Here is a 22299-nt window from a genome sequence, read left to right as displayed (position 1 = left end):
TATTATGATGGTTCAAATGAGTGTATGGAAAACACTGACATTACTATAAAACAGGACTTAGAGGGGTTGGAGGCATGGTTCAGTTGGTACAGCACCAGTCAATGAGTGAAACTATCAAGTACCGAGTTTAAGTCCTAGTCTTAGCCCTAAATATATAAAGAAAACCCAGGACTACATAGGATCAAAATGATTAGGATTAGTAATACAGGAACACAGTTGATTAAGAAGAGGGTTCTCTAGGAAAGCATTTTTGAGAATTTAAGTTTCAGTTAAGATTATTACCATTAAGGCTATTATGTTCTAAAAATCTCACCAATTCTGTTACAGCTATGTGGCTTTGCTAATCTATCAGCCTGTAGCTTATTCCTAAGGAAAATCAAATAAGCTAACTTTAGGCTAAATAACCTTATTTTAGTACCTAGAGCATGAAAGAACTGGACTAAATGAAAACACCTCAGAGCAGTCTTTTAAAAGCTATTTCATCAAACACAATAAAACAGTAACATCTTTAGACTTTGGTAAAACCTCTTACACTAATTTTTAAGGATGTAGAGTTCTCTCTTACACTTGGAAACTGTCAACAAATAAACTCCTAAAGCCCACTGTGCATACTTGTATTGAAATCCTTTGTTCTTAAAGCAGAATATTGATGATAGTAATAGTTCTATTTGTTTTAAGAGGGAATCTTTAATACAGTCTTTGATCCCTTTTTTCTGGTATTGAGGATTAAAACCAGGGCCTGCCTACAACTGAGCTATACCTCCTATTCCTCTTATCCCCTTTTAAAATGGATGCACAGAATGGTGTTTCCACCTAGATCAAAGCTGAGTACTTTCCCATCATTTTAATAGTATTTTAGGCAAGTCCTATGAAAATTATACCAGTAAATTTCCTCAACCTCCACCACCAGCCCTACCATCCCCATGATTGGCTTGTCTATACTCCCTTTACTCTTTCCTCTACTATTATCTTGGTATTTCTGCTTACAGTTGAAAGTAAAAAGCAATTCCAGATTACAGCAAACTCAATGGCCCTGCTCCATAACCTGGCCACTGCTGAAAGCAGGAAAGTAGGGGAAGCTTGAAGGAAAGTCTTGGATTATGATCAGGCACTACCAGAAGCTTGTGTTTCAAAAACAGGCTCTTGGACTTGTTTCCTGCAGGTAAATCTTCACTGGCTTGAGGAACCGGAAAGCCTATTTCACAAACACCACAGTGTTTGGATTTCTAGAGGCCACCCAGGCTAAGAAGACATCCCTAAGATAAAAAGATAACATAAACTTAGATTACAGTCTAAGTACATTCTTCACTTAAACAAGTTCTCAAGTAATTTCCTACCATCTCCACGGTGATAATTAATTAAAAACAAGTGATGCCAACCTACTATAGAGGGTTTGAAGCAGGACATAAAAATGTTGTATTTCATGGAGACAGGTAATTCCAAATAAAATTTTGGAAGGGCAAAATTTACACTTTTTATCCTATATACTGTCCAGCATGTCATTATGCTACTTTATACTTAACCATTCTCCAATGTCTGATTTCATAAGTGATCTGACTTTGCACTAATGATTGAAAAGCTAATTGAAATAGCTTATCTATTTTTTTGTGAACTCAAGAACTTATGCTTACTAGGCAAGTGCTTTACCCCTTAAGCCATACTACCCTCCTCCCCCTTTGTTTCCCACCTCCCCCTTTGTTTTTTGCTCTAGTTTTTCAAGGAGGTTCTAGTGATTTGGCCTAGAGCTGGCCTCCTTCTTACAATCTCCCACATAGCTGGAATCACAGTAATGTGCCACTGTGAAGAGTCTTTTAACTTTTTCTAGGCTGTCTTTGAACCATAATCCTGACAATTTCTTCCTCTTGAATAGCTGAGATTGCATGTGTGAGCTACCATATTTGACCTACTTATTTTTTTTTTTAACAAATATACATAGAGGTATGCAGTTAATGAAGTATGAACTGCTAACTATATCCTCTAGCTAGGTGTCAAATATAAATTGCTCTTTGCAAAGGGAATTGAATCCAGGCCTTCATACATGCAAGGCAGGTCCTCTTAGAACTAAACTACATATTTAGTCCTAAACGTAAGTTCTTTTAAAGAGCCTCTTCAACCAGTATTATATGTATGGAAGCCTATACTACCTAAGAGTACACTGATTATATGGCTCAAGGTTGCCGTTTCCCAACACAGTTACTAATTGCAGAATTTTAAAAGAACACTAAACTTACCTGCAGTGTTTCACTACACACTCATTGCTGCAGTATTCATTGTCCCAGTCCTTACTCACAACAGGAGGGTTCTCGCAACCAGACCTTACACATCGAGGCTGTGGTGAAAGTGTCACAGGTGACCCACTGACCAATTCAACATCCATCTGAGAAGGAGACTCAACCTGTGATAGGAAGAAAGCAACAGGGATGGATTAGATGGGTACCTGCTTAACTAGCTACCTAGTCAATCTCTGGTATCCAATGGAATAAAAAGTTATTAACTAGGGGCTGGGAAGGTGGCTCAGTGGTAGAGTGCTTGCCTTGCATGCATGAGGCCCAGGGTTCGATTCCCCAGCACCACATAAGCAAAAAGAAAAAAAAGCCGGAAGTGGCGCTGTGGCTCAAGTGGTAGAGCGCTAGCCTTGAGCTGAAGAGCTGAGGGACAGTGCCCAGGCCCAGAGTTCAGGCCCCATGACCAGATCCCCCTCCCCCCCCCAAAAAAGTTATTAACTTGTTATTACATCACATAGGTCAGTTCTTGCTATCCACCATTAAAGCTGCTAAGTACAGAATGACATACAGATGCTGGCAATAGTGGAAGGAGGCTCACTAGCCTAGCTTTTTGGTTATTTTGGAGATGGAATATAATGAAGTTTTTTGTTCAAAGCTGACTTCAAACCACAATCCTCTGGATCTCAGCTTCCTGAGTAGCTAGGATTACAGATGTGAGCCATTGGTGCCCAATAATAACTAACATTTGTTTAATGTCTTTTCTAAAATATGTAATGATACTGAGCTTTCCATCTCCCAACATAATATTTAAAACAGGTGGGAAATACCATGTAAGGCCTACAGAATTACTTGGTATACAATGTATGCTTTTTGTTATAAATATCCAAAATGGCCTGTGGCAGAAAGAAAAAGAACCCACCTTATTAGACCATGAAGCTAGCCAGGCTAGTTAAGAAGTATTCTCAAACAAGAAGCCTTTTAATTGTTTATTACCTAAAAGCACTACTGGTATTATCTTGGGTGAGAGAAGTCACTTTTGGGATTGTTACCAGAATATTTCATCTCATTCCTGGTTACATTACTAACCACCCCTATGTTTAAAAAAAAGGTCTTTCTCTGTATTGGTGGCTCATGTCTATAATCCTAGCTTCTTCGGAGGGTGAGAGCTGAGGATACCAGTTTGAAGCCAATCTAAGCAAGGTTTGTGAGACTGGTATCTACATGAATCACCAAAAAGCCAGAAGTGGAGCTCAAATGGTAGAGTTCCAGCCTTGAGCAAAAAAGTTCAGGAATGGTACCTAAGCCCTGAATTCAAACTGTAGTATTGGCATACACAGAAAATTAAATAAATAATGCTCTTTTAGAACGCTACTGGTCTTGACAAAATAAGTCAAATATAGACTCACCTCAGGAACTACATCTGCAATCATCTCACAGATTGTCTCAGGAGAGGTTGCCTCCACTGTATGGGCTTCAGGGCTGTTGTTCATAAGCCGCTCAGGACTGTTTTCTACAGCCGGAGGGACCAAGGTAGTCTGTATTTTCAGAGTGGGTGGAGGTACAATCTTGCTTTGCAGAGGTGGTGGCTGTTGCTGTAAGTTGATTCGGACTTTTTGAGGAGGAGGCTGTTGCATGGCCTGAAGTGGAGGAGGCTGCTGCAGAATGGTAACTTGCTGCTGAGTTGGGGGCTGAGGCATCTGTTGTAATGGAGGGGGTTGTAGTCTGGGTGGGGGCAGTTGCATAGAAGCAGCAGCAGCAGCTGCAGCCTGCAACACTGACCTAGTGACAATCTGGGCTTGTTGGCTGGGCTGGATGGTAGCTGTACTTGTTTGGCCTAATTGGAGCCCCCGGGAGGTCACCACTGTGGCTGGGATAACAGTAACCATCCCTCCTTGAGACATAGTAATAGAAGAGGGCAACATCTGTTTGGTAATAATCAATTTGGTAATATTGGGCTGACCCCCAGGCCCAGAAGATGCCTGGTTTGCTACATAGGATGAAAGAGTAGAGTTAACAACAATGCAAGGGGACAGGGCAGGGGACTCGGATGAGGCTGGTGCTGGAGATGCTGGGTCAACAGCAGCCACGGGAGGTGGTGAAGGAGTCTGAGATGGTGGCACCGGATCCAATTCTACTGTTTCCACAGTGGCCTAAAAAGGCAACAGAGAAGAAATAAAGAATGCTACTAAGAAATACACTCTACATTGCAAGACATTCATTCTAACTACTTTCTAAGAATAGATAGCATCAGTTTATGGAACAGCTGTAAGTACAGCCCTTACTTAAGTAAGCGTTGGAACTAATGCCTAAACACAGACTGTTGGGAAAGTTTACATGATAATGAGAGGTGGGGGCAATGTGGAAATTGATTCCAGGACCTCAGAGTTCTGTCACTTGAGCCACACCCCAGTCCTTTTTGTGTGATTTTTCAGGTAAGTCTCTATGTTTTTATATAAGCCAGCCTTGGGTCAAGGTTCTCCTATTTCTAGATCTCAAGTAGCAGGGGCTCTAAGCATACAGTGATTCCCTCACCTATCACGGGAGTTACATTCCAGAGAACCCCTGCAATAGGTAAAAATCTGGGCACAGCAGCATTCATATGGTCATCTTTCACTACATCGTGGTTCACTTATTGCTACTTGACAGCTTTTCACCTATAGCTAGGATCTCTGGTAACTCCCACAATAGGTGAGGGATCTCTATGTGTTTTTTTGTTTTAGTTTTTGGTCATGAGGCTTAAACTCTGGGCCTGCGTGCTGTCCCTCAGCTCTTTAGCTCAAGGCTAGCACTTTTACCACTTGAGCCACAGCGCCACTTCTGTCTTTTTCTGTTTATGTGGTGCTGAGGAATCCAACCCAGGGCCTCATGCATGTGAGACAAGCACTTTTCCACGGAGCCACCTTCCCAGCCCCTCTATGTATTTTTTTAGAGCCACAGCACCACTTCTGGTTTTCTAGCCGTTTACTGGAGAAGGGTCTCATGGACTTTCTTACCCAGGCTGACTTTGAATCATGATCCTCAGATTTCAGCTTCCTGAGTAGCTAGGATTACTGGCGTGAGCCACTGGTACCCAGCTAACGTATGGCTTATTTTTTTTTATTTTTTTGTCAGTCGTGGGGCTTGAATTCTGGACCTTGGTGCTGTCTCTCAGCTCTTTAGTTGAAGACTAGCACTCTTACCACTTGAGCCATAGCACCACTTCTGGCTTTTTTTACTTATGTGGTGCCGAGGAATCGAACCCAGGGCTTCATGCATGCAAGGCAAGCACTCTACCACTGAGCTACCTTCCCAGCCCTGAAATCTAGCTTATTTTAAAAATAGTTTGTTACTAATTTTTACCTGGGCTGGCCTCAAGCTGCAATACTTCTTCTTCTACCTCTTGAATAGTTAGGCTAAGACACATACACCATGATACATAGACCTGTTTTTGTTTCTTTCTTTCTTTTATCTTTTCTTTTTCTGCCATCCTGGACAGCCTGAGTGCTGTCCCTGAGGTTTTCTGCTCAAGGTAGTATTGTATCACTTGAGCCATAGCTCCACTTCCAGCTGAGAGTCTCAAGGATTTTCCTAGGCTGGTTTCAAACCATGATCCACTGCTCTCAGCATCTTGCTTAGCTAGGATTAGAGGCCTGAGCCACTGGCACCTGGTCTGTTTTTACTTCCTAAAATTGCTAACAATTTTTTTTAAATCTTTATTGAAAGCCAGGTGTGGTGGCTCATGCCTGTAATCCTAGCTTCTCAGGAGGCTGGGATTTGAGTATCATGGTTCAAAGCCAGCATGGGCAGGAAAGTCCGTGAGACTCTTATCTCCAGTAAACCACCAGAAAACCGGAAGTGGCACTGTGGCTCAAGTGGTAGAGTGCTCGCCTTAAGCCTTGAGCTGAAGAGAGCGGGGACAGCACCCCAGCCCAGAGTTCAAGCCCCACAACAGACAAACCCTCAGAAAACTTTATTGATATACAAATCTATTTTAATCCTCTTACCTGACATTCTTGGTTATCTTTATATGCAGCTAGGGCCTTAAGATACTCTTTCTTGGCAGCTTCAGTTTTCCTCTTATACACCTGTAGAAAAGACAAGTTGTTTATAAAGTTGTTTATAAAGGTATTCCTAGGAAAGATTAATTCTATAATTATTCATCAGTGAATGACAACTCATCTCAGTCTAGTCACTGTTGAGAGCTATCAATCAAGACAATCTTCGACTCACTCCAGTCTTTTGAGAGGAACTACTTCTAAACTAAACATCAACTCAAAACATCAACTCATATTCACATGTCCCCCAAACTGCAAGATCAGTCTGCCTGGACTAAGGCTGCCTAAGCCAGAAGTTCTCCTTATAGGAAAGTGTTAAACAAAGATGACCACAAGAATTCCTCCCATCTTACATATCCTTCTCCCACCAAAAGCTGAAACCTGATTTCCTCTTCTTGTGAATCTGAGCTGGCTCCATGACTTGTTCAACCATTCAGATGTGCCCAGAGTGACACAAATACTTGAGATCTTGAGGTATCTATGGTTGACTTCTTGGAATGTTACTTTAAGTCCCCCATACTGTATATAAGCCAGGCTAGTTTACTTGGAGGACAGACATCACATGAAGGAGAACCAATACCTCCGGCCAAAATAAGTACCAATTACTGGACATAGATCCAGGAGTCTAGGCATTAATCATTATAACCATATTCAATTTCAAATATATCTTGTATTTTTTTTTTTTTGTCAGTTGTGGGGCTTGAACTCAGAGCCTGATCTTGTATTTTATTTTTTTTTGGGTCCAGTCATGGGACTGAACTCTGGGCCTAGGCGCTGTCCCTCAGCTCTTCAGCTCAAGGCTAGCGCTCTACCTCTTGAGCCATAGCGCCACTTCTGGCTTTTATTTTTCTGGTTATGTGGCGCTGAGGAATCAAACCCAGGGTCTCAGGCATGCAAAGCAAGCGCTTTACCACTAAGCCACCTTCCCAGCCCCCTGATCTTGTATTTTTTAAAATATAGTACTTTCCTGCTCCTCCCCCTACTTCTTTTTTTTTTTTTTGGCAGTTGTGGGGCTTGAATTCTGGGCCTGGGCGCTGTCCCTAAGCTCTTTAGCTCAAGGCTAGTGCTCTACCTTTTGAGCCACAGTGCCACTTTTAGTTTTCTGGTGGTTTACTGGAGATAAGAGTCTCACAGACTTTCCTGCCTGGGCTGGCTTTGAACTGTGATCCTCAGCCTCCTGAGTTGCTAGGATTACAGGAGTGAGCCACTGGCGCCTGGCACCTTCTTTCTTAAAACTGGATTTTATTATATATCTCAGGCCGGCTTCATCATACTCATCTCTGTTGGGAATACAAGTATGTGCCACCATACCTAAAGAAGGTCTTAATAAGTTGCTGGCCTCAAACAACAAAGCTCAAAGGATCTTGCTGCCTTATCTTTCCAAGTAACTGGGACTACAGATATCATCCATGGTTGTTTCTTTTTCTTTTTAAATCCAAATTAAATTTAGGGAGATTAACTAGTTTAAGTTTATACTAATCCAGTGAGAAAACACTAAATCACTAAATAAAATTCTAAATCTAAATTTTTATATTTAGCCTCAGTATGCAACTTATCAAGGAATAACCTATTTAATACACATAGAAAAAAAAAGGCTTTGGACAATATCTTCTAGGCACAGGTAGCTTATTCCTATAATCCTAGCTATTTAAGAGGGTCACAGTTGGAACCCATCTCAGGCCAAATAAGTCTAAGAGGCCCCTTCTGAACCAATAGCTGGGTATGTTATTCCAGCTATTGAGGAGGCTGAGATTGGAAAAATGTCAGTTCCAGGCCAACCTAGTCAAAAAAATTCATGAGACTCCCATCTCAACAGAAAATTCTGGGCATGATTGCACATACTTGTCATTCCAGCTACATGGGATGCCTAACAGGATTGTGGACAAGTCCAACTTAGGCAAAAAATGAGAACTTTATTTCCAAAGTAAGCAGAGCAGCTGTGGCTTATGTTGTGTAATCCTCACTGGGCAGGCGTCTAGGATCTACAGTTTTTTCTTTCTTTTTTGGTAGGTCATGGGGCATGAACTCTGGGCCTGGGTGCTGTCCCTGTGCTCTTCAGCTCAAGGCTAGCACTCTACCACTTGAGCCTCATGCATGCAAGGCAAGTACTCTACCACTGAGCTACCTTCCCAGCCCAGGATCTATGGTTTGAGGTTTGAAGCTAGCCTAGACAGACAAATCTGAGACTTTTTTTTCTTCTCTTTTAAAATCAGGTTGTGGTACGGGCTGGGAAGGTGGCTCAGTGGAAGAGCGCTTGCCTTGCATGCCTGAGGCCCTGGGTTCAATTCCTCAGCACCACATAAGGAAAAAGAAAAAAAGCCGGAAGTGGCACTATGGCTCAAGTGGTAGAGCGCTAGCCTTGAACTGAAGAGCTGAGGGACAGCGCCCAGGCCCAGAGTTCAGGCCCCACTACCGGACCCAAAAAAAAAAAAAAAAAGAAGCTGGAGTGAAGCTTTACTACTTAAAAAGTTATGTGATCCTAACTAGAAACCCAGTTTCCACACTCAGTTAAAAGAAAAATGGTAGCTATTTAATAGCTTTGATAAGATGTAATTTCTACAATAATTATTAGTAACAATTAAAAAAAGATTTATGGGCTAGCAATAAGGCTCAGTGGTATAGCAGACAGCATGTGGGATGCCCACAGCACAAAACTAACACAAAATGAACAAAATAAATGGATTTTCTATGCATGAATGCCATCAATAAAGAGCTGACAGATTAAGAACAGTTAAGAAAAAAACCCTTAGTTTTTATCTTCTTTCTTAGCAAACTCTGAAATACTCACGGTGGAGTATTTCCTCATTATCTGCTCACCTGTTTTTGTTCCTCTCCAAGACTATCCCACATAGAAGCCACAATCTTTGAAACCTCTCCAAATGTGGCATTAGGATTCTGTCCCTTGATGGCTGCCTGTGTATCACGAAAGAATAAAGCATATGCTGAAACTGGTTTCTGAGGCTCATTAGGGTCTTTCTTTTTCTTCTTCTTTGGGGCCTTCTGCTTTTTCCCTGCTTCCACTACCACGGTCTTCTGGGTGGGAAGTTGCTGTAGAGGAGAAAAGGTAGAATTACAAGACAGAAAAAGGAAGTATTACTTCTGTCAGACTATGACATGCATGGAATAAAAATAGAAATAATAGTTTTACAATCACTAGAAAAGTCATTATAAGGATCAATAAAAATAGAGGTTAGAGAGGAAATGGAAAGGTAGGACCCCATATTTTGAGAAAAGCAGAGAGTGTGCCTGAGCAGGAGCAAAGGATACTGATTAGTAGTTGTATGCTCAAGGTATTATCTTAGAATTTCATCAGGACAGGAATTGTTAGGGAGCATCTCACCCTCCGGAATTCCTCAACACCATCCTCATGAAGTGAATTAGTAGGTGAAGGTGTGGTTGAAAGACGGTCCTCAGGTGACTGGGCAGGGGGCAAGATGGTACCACCCCCTAAGCTTAAACCAAGTTGAGAACTCAGTTCTGATTGATCAATGGTAGTCAACTGGCTATGCCCCATCAAGCCTGAGGTCATGTCTGTCATCGGTACATCAATTGTAACAGGTGGGTTGGCACTGTACTGGGTTCCTATGGAATGGTCCAAATCCTGAAGAATTAAACAGAGTTAAAACAGGAACATGTAAACACAACTCCAATCCCCAATTCCACATAGCTTATAAATTTTGTTTACCCAGACTATGTCATCATTTAAACCCTACAAAACTTCAGATGTATTTGTCTACATAGAAAATGTGATATAAGCCGGGTGCCAGAGGCTTATGCCTGTAATCCTAGCTACTCAGGAGGCTGAGATCTGAGGACTGAAGTTCAAAGCCAGCCTGGGTAGAAAAGTCCGTGAGACTCTTATCTCCAATAAACCATCAGAAAAACCAGAAGTGGCGCTGTGGCTCAAGTGGTAGAGCAGTAGCCTTGAGTTGAAGAGCTGAGGTACAGAGCCCAGGCCCAGAGTTCAAGCCCACCACTGACAAAAAAGAAAAAATGTGACATATATCAATAAGTTTTTTTTCTAAATACAGATTAGTTTCACTAATGTTGTACTCAAATTTTACTTCTTTGTACTCAAAGTCTTAATCTAAAATAGAAAAGTCTTAACCTTGAAAAGATTAACTTGGAGAGAAAACATGGTGTAAAGAAACTCTCAAAAAAAAAAAAAGAAACTCTCCAACTGTATGTCCTATAGTCTTTGTGTGTGTGTGTGTGTGTGTGTGTGTGTGTATTTGTGCATATGCTAGTCCTGGGGCTTCAATTTAGGACCCAGGTGCTCTCCCTCAGCTTTTCCTCTCAATGTTAGCACTCTAGCCATCTCTAGCGTTTTTGGTACTTAGAGATAATGTAAGTCTCATGGACTTTTCTGCTGCCTAGGCTGGCTTTGAACCACATTCCTCAGATCTCAGCCTCCTGGTAGTTAGGATTACAAGCATAACTCATGGGCCATTAGCTAAAGTAACAGGTGTGTGTGTGTGTGTGTGTGCATGTATGTGTGTAACTCATCGGCCATTAACTAAAGCAATAGGTGTGTGTGTGTGTGTGTGTATGCCACTTCTGGGGCCTGAATTTAGTGTCTGGGCACTGTCCCTGAGCTTTCTAGCTCAAGCTAAGTGCTCTAACACATGAGCTGCACCTCCACTTGTAACCTTTTTCTGTTTTCTTTTTTTGTCGGTTGTGGGGCTTGAACTCTGGGCCTGGGTGCTGCCCCTCAGCTCTTCAGCTCAAGGCTAGTACCCTACCACTTAAGCCACAGTGCCACTTTGGGTTTTCTGGTGGTTTATTGGAGATAAGAGTCTCATGGACTTTGCTGTGTGTATTGCGCTAGCTTTGAACTGTGGATCCTCAGATTTCAGCCTCCTGAGTAGTTAGGATTACAGGCATGAGCCACCGGCCCCCAGCAACCTTTCTGTCTCTCCTTCCTTCCTTCCTTTTCTTTCTCTCTCTTTCTTTTCTTTCTGTGCTTAGAGATATGAGTCTCACGGACTTTCTTGCTCAGACTTAGCTTTGAACAGTGATCCTCAGAGCTCAGACTCCTAAGTAGCTAGGATTATAGGCATGAGCAACATAGATAAAACAATGGGTTCTTTTGTGCCCAACCTGGAGCTTGAACTCAGGGCTTAAGATGCTGTCCCTGTGTCTTTGTTTTTACTCAGATACAGTGTTCTACCACTTGAGCCACAGCTGTACTTCTTAATTGGAGATAAGAGTCTCACAGGGCTGGGAAGGTGGCTCAGTGGTAGAGCGCTTGCCTTGCATGCCTACGGCCCTGGGTTCAATTCCTCAGCACCACATAAGAAAAAAGCCGGAAGTGGCGCTGTGGCTCAAGTGGTAGAGCACTAGCCTTGAGCTGAAGAGCTAAGGGACAGTGCCCAGGCCCAGAGTTCAGACCCCATGACCGGAACCCCCCCCAAAAAACAAAAAGAGTCTCACAGACTTTCCTCCTGGTCTGGCTTTGAACCGAGATCCTCAGATTTCAGCCGCCTGAGTAGCTAGGATTACAGGTGTGAGCCACCAGCACCCAGCATTAAAACAACACTTTTTAAGCTGAAGTGCATATGCAATTTAGTAGCTAATACCAATGGTAGATAGGCTACTGATTTTATATATATATATATATATATATATATATATATATATATATAATTTTTGGTTGGTTGTGGGGTTTGAATTCCGGGCCTGTGCACTGTCTCTCAGCTCTTCAGCTCAAGGTGAGCACTCTCCCACTTGAGCCACAGTACCACTTCTGGTTTTCTGGTGGTTAGTTGGAGATAAGAGTCTCATGGACTTTCCTGCCTGGCTGGCTTTGAACTTCAATCCTCAGATCTCAGCCTCCTGAGTAGCTTGGATTACAGGTGTGAGCCACTGGCACCTGGCTTGATGATATATATATATTTTTTTGTTTTGTTTTTTTTTGATGATATATTTTGACACCATAGTATACACTAGTTTATAACATATACTAATCCACAAGGCCTTTGATTCAAACTAGTTTTGAATAAATCCCTTAATGTGCCAGTTATCCATTTGAATTGTACACGATGAAGGTCATAGTAAAAAGGGAAAAGTACTTTTTTAAAAATCACATCAAACCACTTTCATTTTAGAGTTTACCATTGGAATTTTTAAAAATTTAAAGTGGTTCACAGAAATCTCAATCAGGTAAAATTAAGTCTTTGTTGGGAAGTCTTTATCTCTAAGAATAAGAAACAAGTAATAGAGTAGTTTTGTTGGCCAACGCCTGACAGTTTGATAATGACTTGCCCCTTACCATGGTCAAGCCCCCACTCAGGAGCCCCCCGCCCTGCTCCATCAAGCCATGAGTCATGCCCACAGGCATGTCCAATGTCTGGACTCCATATTGAGCTGAAAAACTGCCATCCTGTGAGGAGGAAGGGTCTGCCAGGTCATCAAAGTGGCCAACGACATCAGAGACAGCCAGTGACGGATCAGAATCCAAGGAGATAGGTGGGATTTCAAATTCCTCATCACCTAAGCTTGGTGTATGGAATGTCTGTAGGGGGGAAAAAAAGGAAAATTAGTAGGAAGGAACTGCATTTTGCTAAATGAAGAACAGAGTTGAGAACTGAAGGTTTTTAGTTTCTAATCCTAATCGGTAGTTTTTGGGGTTTGGTTTTGTTTTTTGTTGGTTGTGGGTATTGAACTCTGGGCCTGGGTGCTGTCCCTGAGCTCTTCAGCAAGGCTAGCACTCTACCACTTGAGCCACAGCGCCACTTCCAATTTTCTGGTGTTTAATTGGAGATAAGAATCTCACCAACATTCCTGCCTGGGCTGGCTTTGAACTGTGATTCTCAGAACTCAGCCTCTTGAGTAGCTTGGATTATAAGTGTGAGCCACCAGCACCCAGCTTTATTATAGACTTCTTTTTTCTTTTTTTGTGCCAGCCCTGGGGCTTGAACTCAGGGCTGGGGAACTGTCCTTGAGGGCCCCCACCTTTTTTTTTTTTTTTTTGTCACTTGTGGGGCCTGGACTGTGGGCCTGGGCACTGTCCCTCAGCTCTTCAGCTCAGGGCTAGCACTCTACCAATTGAGCCAGAGTGCCACTTCGGACTTTTTCTGCTTATGTGGTGCTGGGGAATCGAACCCAGGGCCTCAGGCATGCAAGGCAATTACTCTACCACTGAACCACTTTTCCAGCTCCTGAGGCTCTTTTGCTCAAGGCTAGCACTCTACCACTTGAGCCACAGCGCCACTTCTGGCTTTTTCTGTGTATGTGATACTGAAGAATAGAACCCAGGGTTTCATGCATTGGAGGCGAGCACTCTACCATTGAGCCACCTTCCCAGCCCTCATTATAGATTTCTTTTCTTTTCTTTGTCGGTTATGGGGCCTGAACTCTGGGCCTGGGTGCTGACCCTTAGCTCTTCAGCTCAAGACTAGCACTCTACCACTTGAGCCACTGTGCCACTTCTGGCCTTTTCTGCTTATGTGGTGCTGAGGAATTGGACCCAGGGCCTCATGCATGCAAGGCAAGCACTCTATCACTGAGCCACCTTCCCAGCCTCTCATTATAGATTTCTTAAGACCTATTTTTCAAATAAGCCCTCAAGCTGGATGCCAGTGGCTCATGCCTGTAATCCTAGATATCAGGAGGCTTTGAGATCTGAGGATTGCAGTTCAAAGCCAGCCTGGGCAAGAAAGTCCATGAGACTCTTATCTCCAATGAACTATTCAGAAAAAGTGGGAAGTGGTGCTGTGGCTAAAGTAGTAGAGTCCTAACCTTGAGTAAAAAGAAGCTCAGGGACAGTGAGCAGCCCTTAAGTTCAAGCCCTAGGATGGAGGTAGGGGTATGTCTCTCTTCTTTCTTATATCTTAGATCTATGACACATAGAAAATTGCCAATATCTGCTGGGAAGGTGGCTCAGGTCCAAAAAAAAGAAAAGAAAATTGCCAATATCAAGCCAGGTGCTGGTGGCTTACAGCTGTAATCCTAGCTACTCAGAGGCTGAGATCTGTGTATCAGAGTTCAAAGCCAGCCTGGGAAGGAAAGTCCATGAGACTTATCTCCAAAAAATTACCCCCAAAAAGCCAGATGTAGAGCTCTGGCTCAAGTGGTAGGGTACTAGCCTTGAGCAAAGCAGCATAGTACAGCACCCAGGCCCTGAGTTCAATAATAACAACAACAACAACAATTTGAAAATTGCCAGTATCAAGCACAAATTTCAATTTTGTAATTTATGTAATTATTTATGCATTTATTTATTTTGGGGCTGGAAACTTAAACAGCTCTAATATATTAACTATTCTCAATTTTAGAAATTATTATGTTTACAAAGACAACAAAGAGGGCTGGGAAGGTGGCTCAGTGGTAGAGCACTTGCCTTACATGCATGAGGCCCTGGGTTTGATTCCTCAGTATCACATAGCAAAAAGAAAAAAGCCGGAAGTGGCACTGTGGCTCAAGTGGTAGAGCGCTAGCCTTGAGCTGAAGAGCTGAGGGACAGCGCTCAGGCCCAGAGTTCAGGCCCCACGACCATACGCCCCCCCCCCCCCCAAAAAGACAACAAAGAAAAACAAGGGGGAGGTGCAGAAGCCAGTGGCTCAAGCCTTTAATCCTAGGTACTCACAAAGCTGAGATCTGAGGATCAAGGAGTCAAATCAAACAAAAAAGTCTACCAGACAATTATCTCCAATTAGCCAGCTAAAAGCTGTAAGTGTAAGCATGACTCGAGTGGTAGAATGCTAGCTCAGAGCAGAAAAAACAAAACAAAACAAGGGAGAGCACAAGGTCCTGATTATAAGTCATAATACTGGGACAAAGGCACGGTGGGAGGGGTAAAGACATGGCTAGATGGTAGAGCACTAGTCAATGAGTGGAAGGGGCCACAGGTACCGAGTTTGAGTGCTGGTCTTGGACAAAGAAAAAAAAAGGAAAAGAAAAACATAGGGGAGAAAGGGAGTTATGCTAGCCAAAATTAAGATTCCCTTTAATATACAATTTTTGGGAAACCCCAATAATGCTAAGAGAAGGCTAATACAAAAACCTTGCTATAGAGTTGAAAGGCAAACTGACTCTAGAACACATTCTTAGACTTTCTTGGACAAAAATACTATTCTAGCTAAAGATCTAATCCTTTCCTAGATCAACAGTTATATTTGGGATAGTAAAAAATTAAAATGAGGCTGGGTGCTCTTGGCTCCCTAGCTACTCAGGAGGCTGAGATCTGAGGAATGTGGTTTAAAATCAGTTCAGGTGGAAAGTCGACAATAGTTCACCAGTAATGCTGAAAGTGGAGCTGTAGTGATAGAGTACTAGCCTTGAGCAAAAAAGCTCAAGGACAGCATGTAGGCCCTGAGTTCAAGCTCTAGGATTAGCACAAGCATATGTACACACAAACTAAAATGGATGAGCTTGGAGCTTACCAAATACAAGCACCTGAATTCAAGCCCAATATCTCAAAAAAAAAAAAAAAAAGAGGATAATTTAAAAAGTTTTAAGGGGCTGGGAATGTGGCTTAGAGGTAGAGTGCTTGCCTAGCATGCATGAAGCCCTTGGTTATTGATTCCTCAATACTACATAAATAGAAAAGGCTGGAAGTGGTGCTGTGACTCAAGTGGCAGAGTGCTAGCCTTGAGCAAAAGAAGCTCAGGGACAGTGCCCAGGCCCTGAGTTCAAGGCCCAGGACTGGCAAAAAATAAAAATAAATAAATAAAATAATTGTTTTAAATGGAGGCACCTGCAGCAAGAGTATGTTAAGTAATAGTAAGACATTGCTGTGTTACAGACAAGGGGCTCTTTCCAGCTCTGTTGCTTACTATATAACATTGAACAGGTTTCCTTCATTTTTAGCATGCAGAGTGTAATGGTAATCCTCTCATACAGCTGAGGATAAATAAGCTTTGGAGCACAAAAGCTTATATGGTCTGACACATATAGTTGCTTCATAACCATTATTCATCATCTATTGATTCTAATGATATTGAAAAGTTATTAATTTACACTTGCCCCAATTATCTTAGATAAATGGAAGGAACAGAAAATTTACATTCTACCAGTCAAATACACAGAATAGTAAATACAAATAATCAGTATAACTGGGGTTTGAACTCAAGAGTCTTCTGATAATTAAACCACACCTCTAACCCTTTGTGCTTTAGGTTAGTTTTTAGATCAAGAATCTTAGTTCAAGCTGGGCACAGGTGTCTCATGCCTGTAATCCTAGCTACTCAGGAGGCTGAGATCTGAGAATTGAGGTTCAAAGCCAGCCCGGGCAGGAAAGTCTGTGAGACTCTTATCTCCAGTAAAGCACTAGAAAACTGGAAGTGGTGCTGTGGCTCAAACGGTAGAGCATTTGCCTTGAGCTGAAGAGTGCAGGGACAGTGCCCAAGCCCAGAGTTCAAGCTCCACGACCTACCAAAAAAAAAAAATCTTAGCTCAAAAATAGTTTAGGGAGAAAAATCCACTAGACTCCATCTTCAAAATACCAGCAAAGAGCAGGTTTGGAAGTGGCTTATCATATGGTCTGACACATATAATTGTCAGATTATATGGCTCAAGAAGTAGAATGCCAGTCTAGCAAGAACAAGGTCCTGAGTTTAAGCCCTGGCAAGCCCTCCACCCTCACCCCCCAAAAAAGGAAGAGAAGAATGTACACGGGCAAACCAAATGTTATATTAAACCCAAAAGGTTACCAAATCTGTTTTGCCATCACAAATAAAGTATAAAATTATGGGTTAAATCCAATAATGAGCATCTACTCTCACAGAAGTATTTGATGCATTCTAAGTGAGTTAAACATATATAAATATCTACCAGTTTCTTTTTCAATAGAAACATTTTCTTCTAGTGGTTAGCTATTAAAAGCTGCAAGAGCTTGGTTCAAGTGGCTCACTGTAATCCTAGCTACTTAGGAGGCTGAGATCTGAGGATCAAAGCCAGCTGAGTCAGAAAAGACTGTGAGACTCTTATCTCCAATTAACCACTAGAAAATTGGAAGTGCAACTGTGTACAGCACTATGTTGTACAGCACTAGCCTTCAGTGAAATAGCCCAGGGACAGTGCCCAGGCCCTAAGTTCAAGCCCCATGACTGACCAAAGCAATAACAAAAAAGTTGCTATAAGCAGACATGTTTTTGATGAATGAGTGCAATCATTTCTGCTATATATATCAGATTACATATATGATTATATGTATATTTTATGTATATATGAATGACTAGGCTTACCAAGTCACATAGGTTAGGCATGCTTATCTTTAATTGACATTGCTATGTTTCAAAGTGTTTGAGTTAATTTATACCCTTAACAGCATTAACTGCATTATCCACTTCTTCAACTTGTTCACCTCTTGGAATTTGGTTTTTCAATGACTATAATTGTTTTTTTTTTTTTTGTCGGTCGTGGGGGCTTGAACTCTGGGCCTGGGCACTGTCCTTCAGCTCTTCAGCTCAAGGCGAGCGCTCTACCACTTGAGCTACAGCGCCACTTCCGGTTTTCTGGTGGTTTATTGGAGATAGGAGTCTCACGGTCTCTCCTGCCCGGGCTGGCTTTGAACCTTGATCCTCAGATCTCAGCCTCCTGAGTAGCTAGGATTACAGGCGTGAGCCACCAGCGCCCGGCTTGTTTTTTTCTTTGTATATCCCACATGCTTTCACTCCATGGCTGTCACTCTACCACCTGAGGCACACTTTAAATCCCGCAATAACTACAATTGGTATTTATTTCCTTGATGAGGATGACACTTTTCTATATGCTTAATGACAATTAGATATCAGTACTGGGGATTGGTCCAAGGCTTCAGCTAGGTGGACAGTTTAATAGTGTTGCTGGGACTTGAATTCAGGGCCTTATACTTGCTAGGTAACTCTACTACTTGAGCCACTCCACCAGCTTTTCTCTCACCCCTGCCCAGTGTTTGTTGAGCTTTTATGTGCAATAGTTAATTGGAGATGAGAGTCTCACAGACTTTTTGCCAAGGCTGGCTTTGAACCAGGATCCTTAGATCTCAGCCTCCTGAGTAGGTGGGATTACAAGAATAAGCCCATTGCCTGGCTTCTTTCTTTTTTCCTTCAGTGCCGGGGATGTAAAAAGACATCAGTGTCTTATGTAGATATTTTCAATGTAGACTGTTCAATTTTATAAAAGAGGACTTGAGCAAGTGCCCAGCCCCCCCCCCTTTTTTTTGGGTCCGGTCGTGGGGCCTGAACTCTGGGCCTGGGCACTGTCCCTCAGCTCTTCAGCTCAAGGCTAGCGCTCTACCACTTGAGCCACAGCACCACTTCCGGCTTTTTTTCTTTTTGCTTATGTGGTGCTGAGGAATCGAACCCAGGGCCTCATGCATGCAAGGCAAGCGCTCTACCACTGAGCCACCTTCCCAGCCAAAAGGGAACATATTTGTAAAGCTATTTTTATTTAATTTTAAAGTGCATTTTTTTTTTTTTTTTTTGCCAGGCCTGGGGCTTGAATTCAGGGCCAGGGCACTGTCTTTGAGCTTCTTTTGCTCAAGACTAGCATTCTACCAACTGAGCCACAGCTTCTGGCTTTTTTTGTTTATGTGGTACTGAGGAATCAAACCAAGGCTTCATGCGTGCTAAGTGAGTACTCTACTACTAAGCCACATTCTCAGCCCTAAAGTGCATTTTCACAAGAATGAAGCCAATGTGAAATTTATAAGACCCATGGAATTAAAACCGTGGAGACCAGATCTAGGGAAATGTGAGATTTATAATGTGAGGTTTCATATTCCAAACCATGAAAGTAAACAATAGTAACCTCACTCAGAAGAAATTTCAATGTGATGACAAAGCAACAAATAGATATTAGGCCTTTGTAGGGGACGGCCCTGAGGCTTGAACTCAGGGCCTAGGTACTGTCCCTGAGCTTTTTTACTCAAGAGTAGCACTGTACCACTTGAGCCACTTCTGGCTTTTTTTGTGGAGGGGTGGGTGGAGGGGGGGAAGGAGGGAGGTTCATTGGAGATAAGAGTCTAGTGAACTTTGCCTCCTAAGAAGCTAGGATTATATGAGCTGCCAGCAATAGGCTAACAAATCTTAGTTTTATATTTAAATTTGCTATTCATTTGATTCACATTTCCCTTCGCTCAGGAGGGAAATTACTATTCTTATTATTAAATAGTAAGAAACAAGTTAAAAAAGAAAAAAAACTAGCAAGGGCTGGCTATGTGGTTTATGGTACAGTGCTTGCCTAGCATGCATAAAGCCCTAGGTTTGATTCCACAGTATCACATAAACAGAAAAAGCCGGAAGTGTCGCTGTGACTTAAGTGGTAGAGTGCTAGTTTTGAGGAAAAAAAGCTCAGGGAGCTGGGCACTAGTGGCTCACACCTGTAATCCTAGCTACTAAGGAGGCTGAGATCTGAGGATAGAGGTTCAAAGCCAGCCTGGGCAAAAAAACCTGTGAGACTCTTCTCCAATTAAGCACCAGAAAAACCAGAAGTGGTGCTGTGGTTTAAGTGGTAGAGCACTTGCCTTGAGCTGAAGCGCTCAGGGACAGCACCCAGGCCCAGAGACTGACCAAAAAAAAAAAAAAAAAAGCTCAGGGATAATGGCAAGGCCCAGAGTTCAAGCTCCAAGACTGACACTGACACACTGACACACTGACACACACACACACACACACACAGAGCGCTCAGGGATAATGGCAAGGCCCAGAGTTCAGCGCCAAGACTGACATCAAAAAAGAAAAAAAACAAAGTTCAGGGACACTGCCCAGGCTCTGAGTTCAAGTCCCAGGAATGGCAACAATAAAAACAAACAACAAAAAAACAGCAACTGGTCATTGTCAATGTAATTGTCATATATAAAATATTAGGATTTATTCTAGGCTAAGTCCATACAAGAACAATTGAGATTTTTGGTATAAGAAAATGCTAATGAGTGATGTCACTAAAGGAAAATATAGTTTAAACCTCATAAAGAGTAGAAGGCTCAAGATTTAATAAGTTCTCTGGCTGGGAAGGTGGCTCTGTGGTAGAGCGCTTGCCTTGCTTGCATGAGGCCCTGGGTTCAATTCCACAGCACCACATAAGCAGAAAAAGCTGGAAGTGGCACTGTGGCTGAAGTGGTTGACCGCTGCCTTGAGCTGAAGAGCTGAGGGTCAGCGCCGAGGCCCAGAGTTCAGGCCCCACGACCGGTGGGGGTGGGGAGAGAAGATTTAAGAAGTTTTCAAAACTGCGATTATTATTTTTTTTTTTTTGGCGGGTCATGGGGCTTGAGCTCTGGGTTTGGGAGCTGTCCTTCAGCTCTTCAGCTCAAGGCTAGCACTCTACCACTTGAGCCACAGCACCACTTCCGGTTTTCTGAGTGGCTGGAGATAAGAATCTGAAGGTCTTTCCTGCCCGGGCTGGTTTTGAACTGCGATCTCAGATCTGAGCCTCCTGAATAGCTAGGATTACAGGCGTGAGCCATCAGCGCCTCCAAAACTGGGAAATTTTTGTCTGACCTTTCACTTAAGCAAATGGTGTATTTAAGGAAAGGCAGTATTTCTTTCTTTCTTTTTTTTTTGGGGGGTCCTGTAGTGGGGCCTGAACTCTGGGCCTGGGCGCTGTCCCTCAACTCTTCAGCTCAAGGCTAGCGCTCTACCACTTGAGCCACAGCGCCACATCCGGCTTTTTTCTTTTTGATTATGTGGTACTGAGGAATCGAACTCAGGGCCTCAGGCATGCAAGGCAAGCGCTCTACCACTGAGCCACCTTCCCAGCCCAGTAAGACAGTATTTCAACAAAAACCTTTTCAGGTATTTTAGGGCTTCACCACATTCATTAATGCTTTGTCACACCAGCATAAGACACTATTATTACAGACATTCATTTATGGGAAAATGGTGCCACAAATATGAAATGTGCTCAAAATAGAGTCACTGGCAACTCCTCAGAAGTTCTCTTAGCAACTATTTTCTTTCCTACTGTTGTTAGCAAAGCAAGCTGACACTATGTATATAAAAGTTACAATGTTTATCTGATGAGAAAATTTAAACAAGCTTTTGGTGGTTCACGCCTGTAATCCTAGCTACCTAAGAGGTTCGCTGTTTGAAGCATGCTTGGGCAGAAAAGTCTGTAAGATTCTTATCTCCTATTAGCCAGTAAAAAAAACAAAAAACAAAAACCCAACAACAACGAAGTCAGAAGTAGAGCTGTGGCTTAAGTGGCAGCGTGCCAGCCTTGACAGCAGCAAAAGCTGAGGCACAGAACCCACATCCTGATCTCAAGTATCCGTACTAAAAACAAGTTACTAGTTACCACGTTTATCAGAGTAGAAAATTTAAGCTAAAAACAAAAGCAAAAAAACCTGAGAATTCACGAATGAACCCATGTTCAAGGCATTCTTACTGTTTCCATCCCCATATGTTTGAAGGTACTTCACCTAATGAAATGGGGCCAATTCCATTGGTTTTCAATCTAGAACCTCCCAATCTCCTCAACTAGTTGTTTTTTTTTTTTCTTTCAACATCCTGGTTTTTTGACGACAGCAGCTTCCCGGGCCTTCCGCAAACAGTCCCCACAGACTCCGGAGGCCGCCGCCACCTTCCGCGACGTCAATCGCGGTCCCCAGGCGCCCAGCCCGTGGCCTCGGTGCCTCTCTCCACCCCACCTCCGAACTCCCACCTCCCCAGCGTCGGTAGCACTTGCTCACCTCGGCCCCCGACAGGAAAGGGTGCGAGGGCCCCGTGATCGTCAGGTAATTGTCATTTCCTCCGGGAAACTGGAAACCAGAAGAAAGACACGGGAACGAGTTAGAGGGCGGAGCAGGGAGTTAGCCTGGAGCGACGGACATTCTGACAATCCTCCCCAAACCCAGCGTTCCTCTCTCCCGCCAACCGCCTCTCCGCCGGGCTACACGCCTGCGTTTCAACACAGGCGGCCGCGCTCTCGCCAGCCTCCTCAGCACCCAGGTTCCTACCTCCATCTTCACACAACCGCTACCACCGTCCCAGTGCCCTCATCACTCCCACCGCCCCCACTGGACTCGGAACTGCGTCACTTCCGCAAGGGTCTGAGTCGCTCACTGCTGATTGGAAGGAAGATCATATGGCTGCAAGGAGTCACGTTCTGAGCGGATGGAA

At 43.0% G+C, this 22299-nt stretch overlaps 1 protein-coding gene across 1 annotated transcript; it reads right to left on the bottom strand.

Annotated features, from left to right (window-relative positions):
* Positions 1–181: 181 nt before the first annotated feature.
* Positions 182–22222, bottom strand: Tox4 (TOX high mobility group box family member 4). Its single transcript, XM_042679702.1, has 9 exons — positions 22137–22222; positions 21870–21938; positions 12531–12773; positions 9600–9860; positions 9077–9307; positions 6209–6289; positions 3632–4375; positions 2232–2395; positions 182–1256 (listed from the first exon to the last, which is right to left on the bottom strand). The coding sequence occupies exons 1-9, from the start codon at positions 22140–22142 to the stop codon at positions 1196–1198; spliced, it is 1860 nt and encodes a 619-aa protein (XP_042535636.1). The 5' UTR covers positions 22143–22222; the 3' UTR covers positions 182–1195.
* Positions 22223–22299: the final 77 nt, after the last annotated feature.

This window comes from Dipodomys spectabilis, unplaced genomic scaffold (genome assembly GCF_019054845.1).
Source record: "Dipodomys spectabilis isolate Male_0828 unplaced genomic scaffold, ASM1905484v1 ptg000054l, whole genome shotgun sequence".
Classification (NCBI taxonomy): domain Eukaryota; kingdom Metazoa; phylum Chordata; class Mammalia; order Rodentia; family Heteromyidae; genus Dipodomys; species Dipodomys spectabilis.
This window is presented reverse-complemented; position numbering and strand designations above follow the sequence as displayed.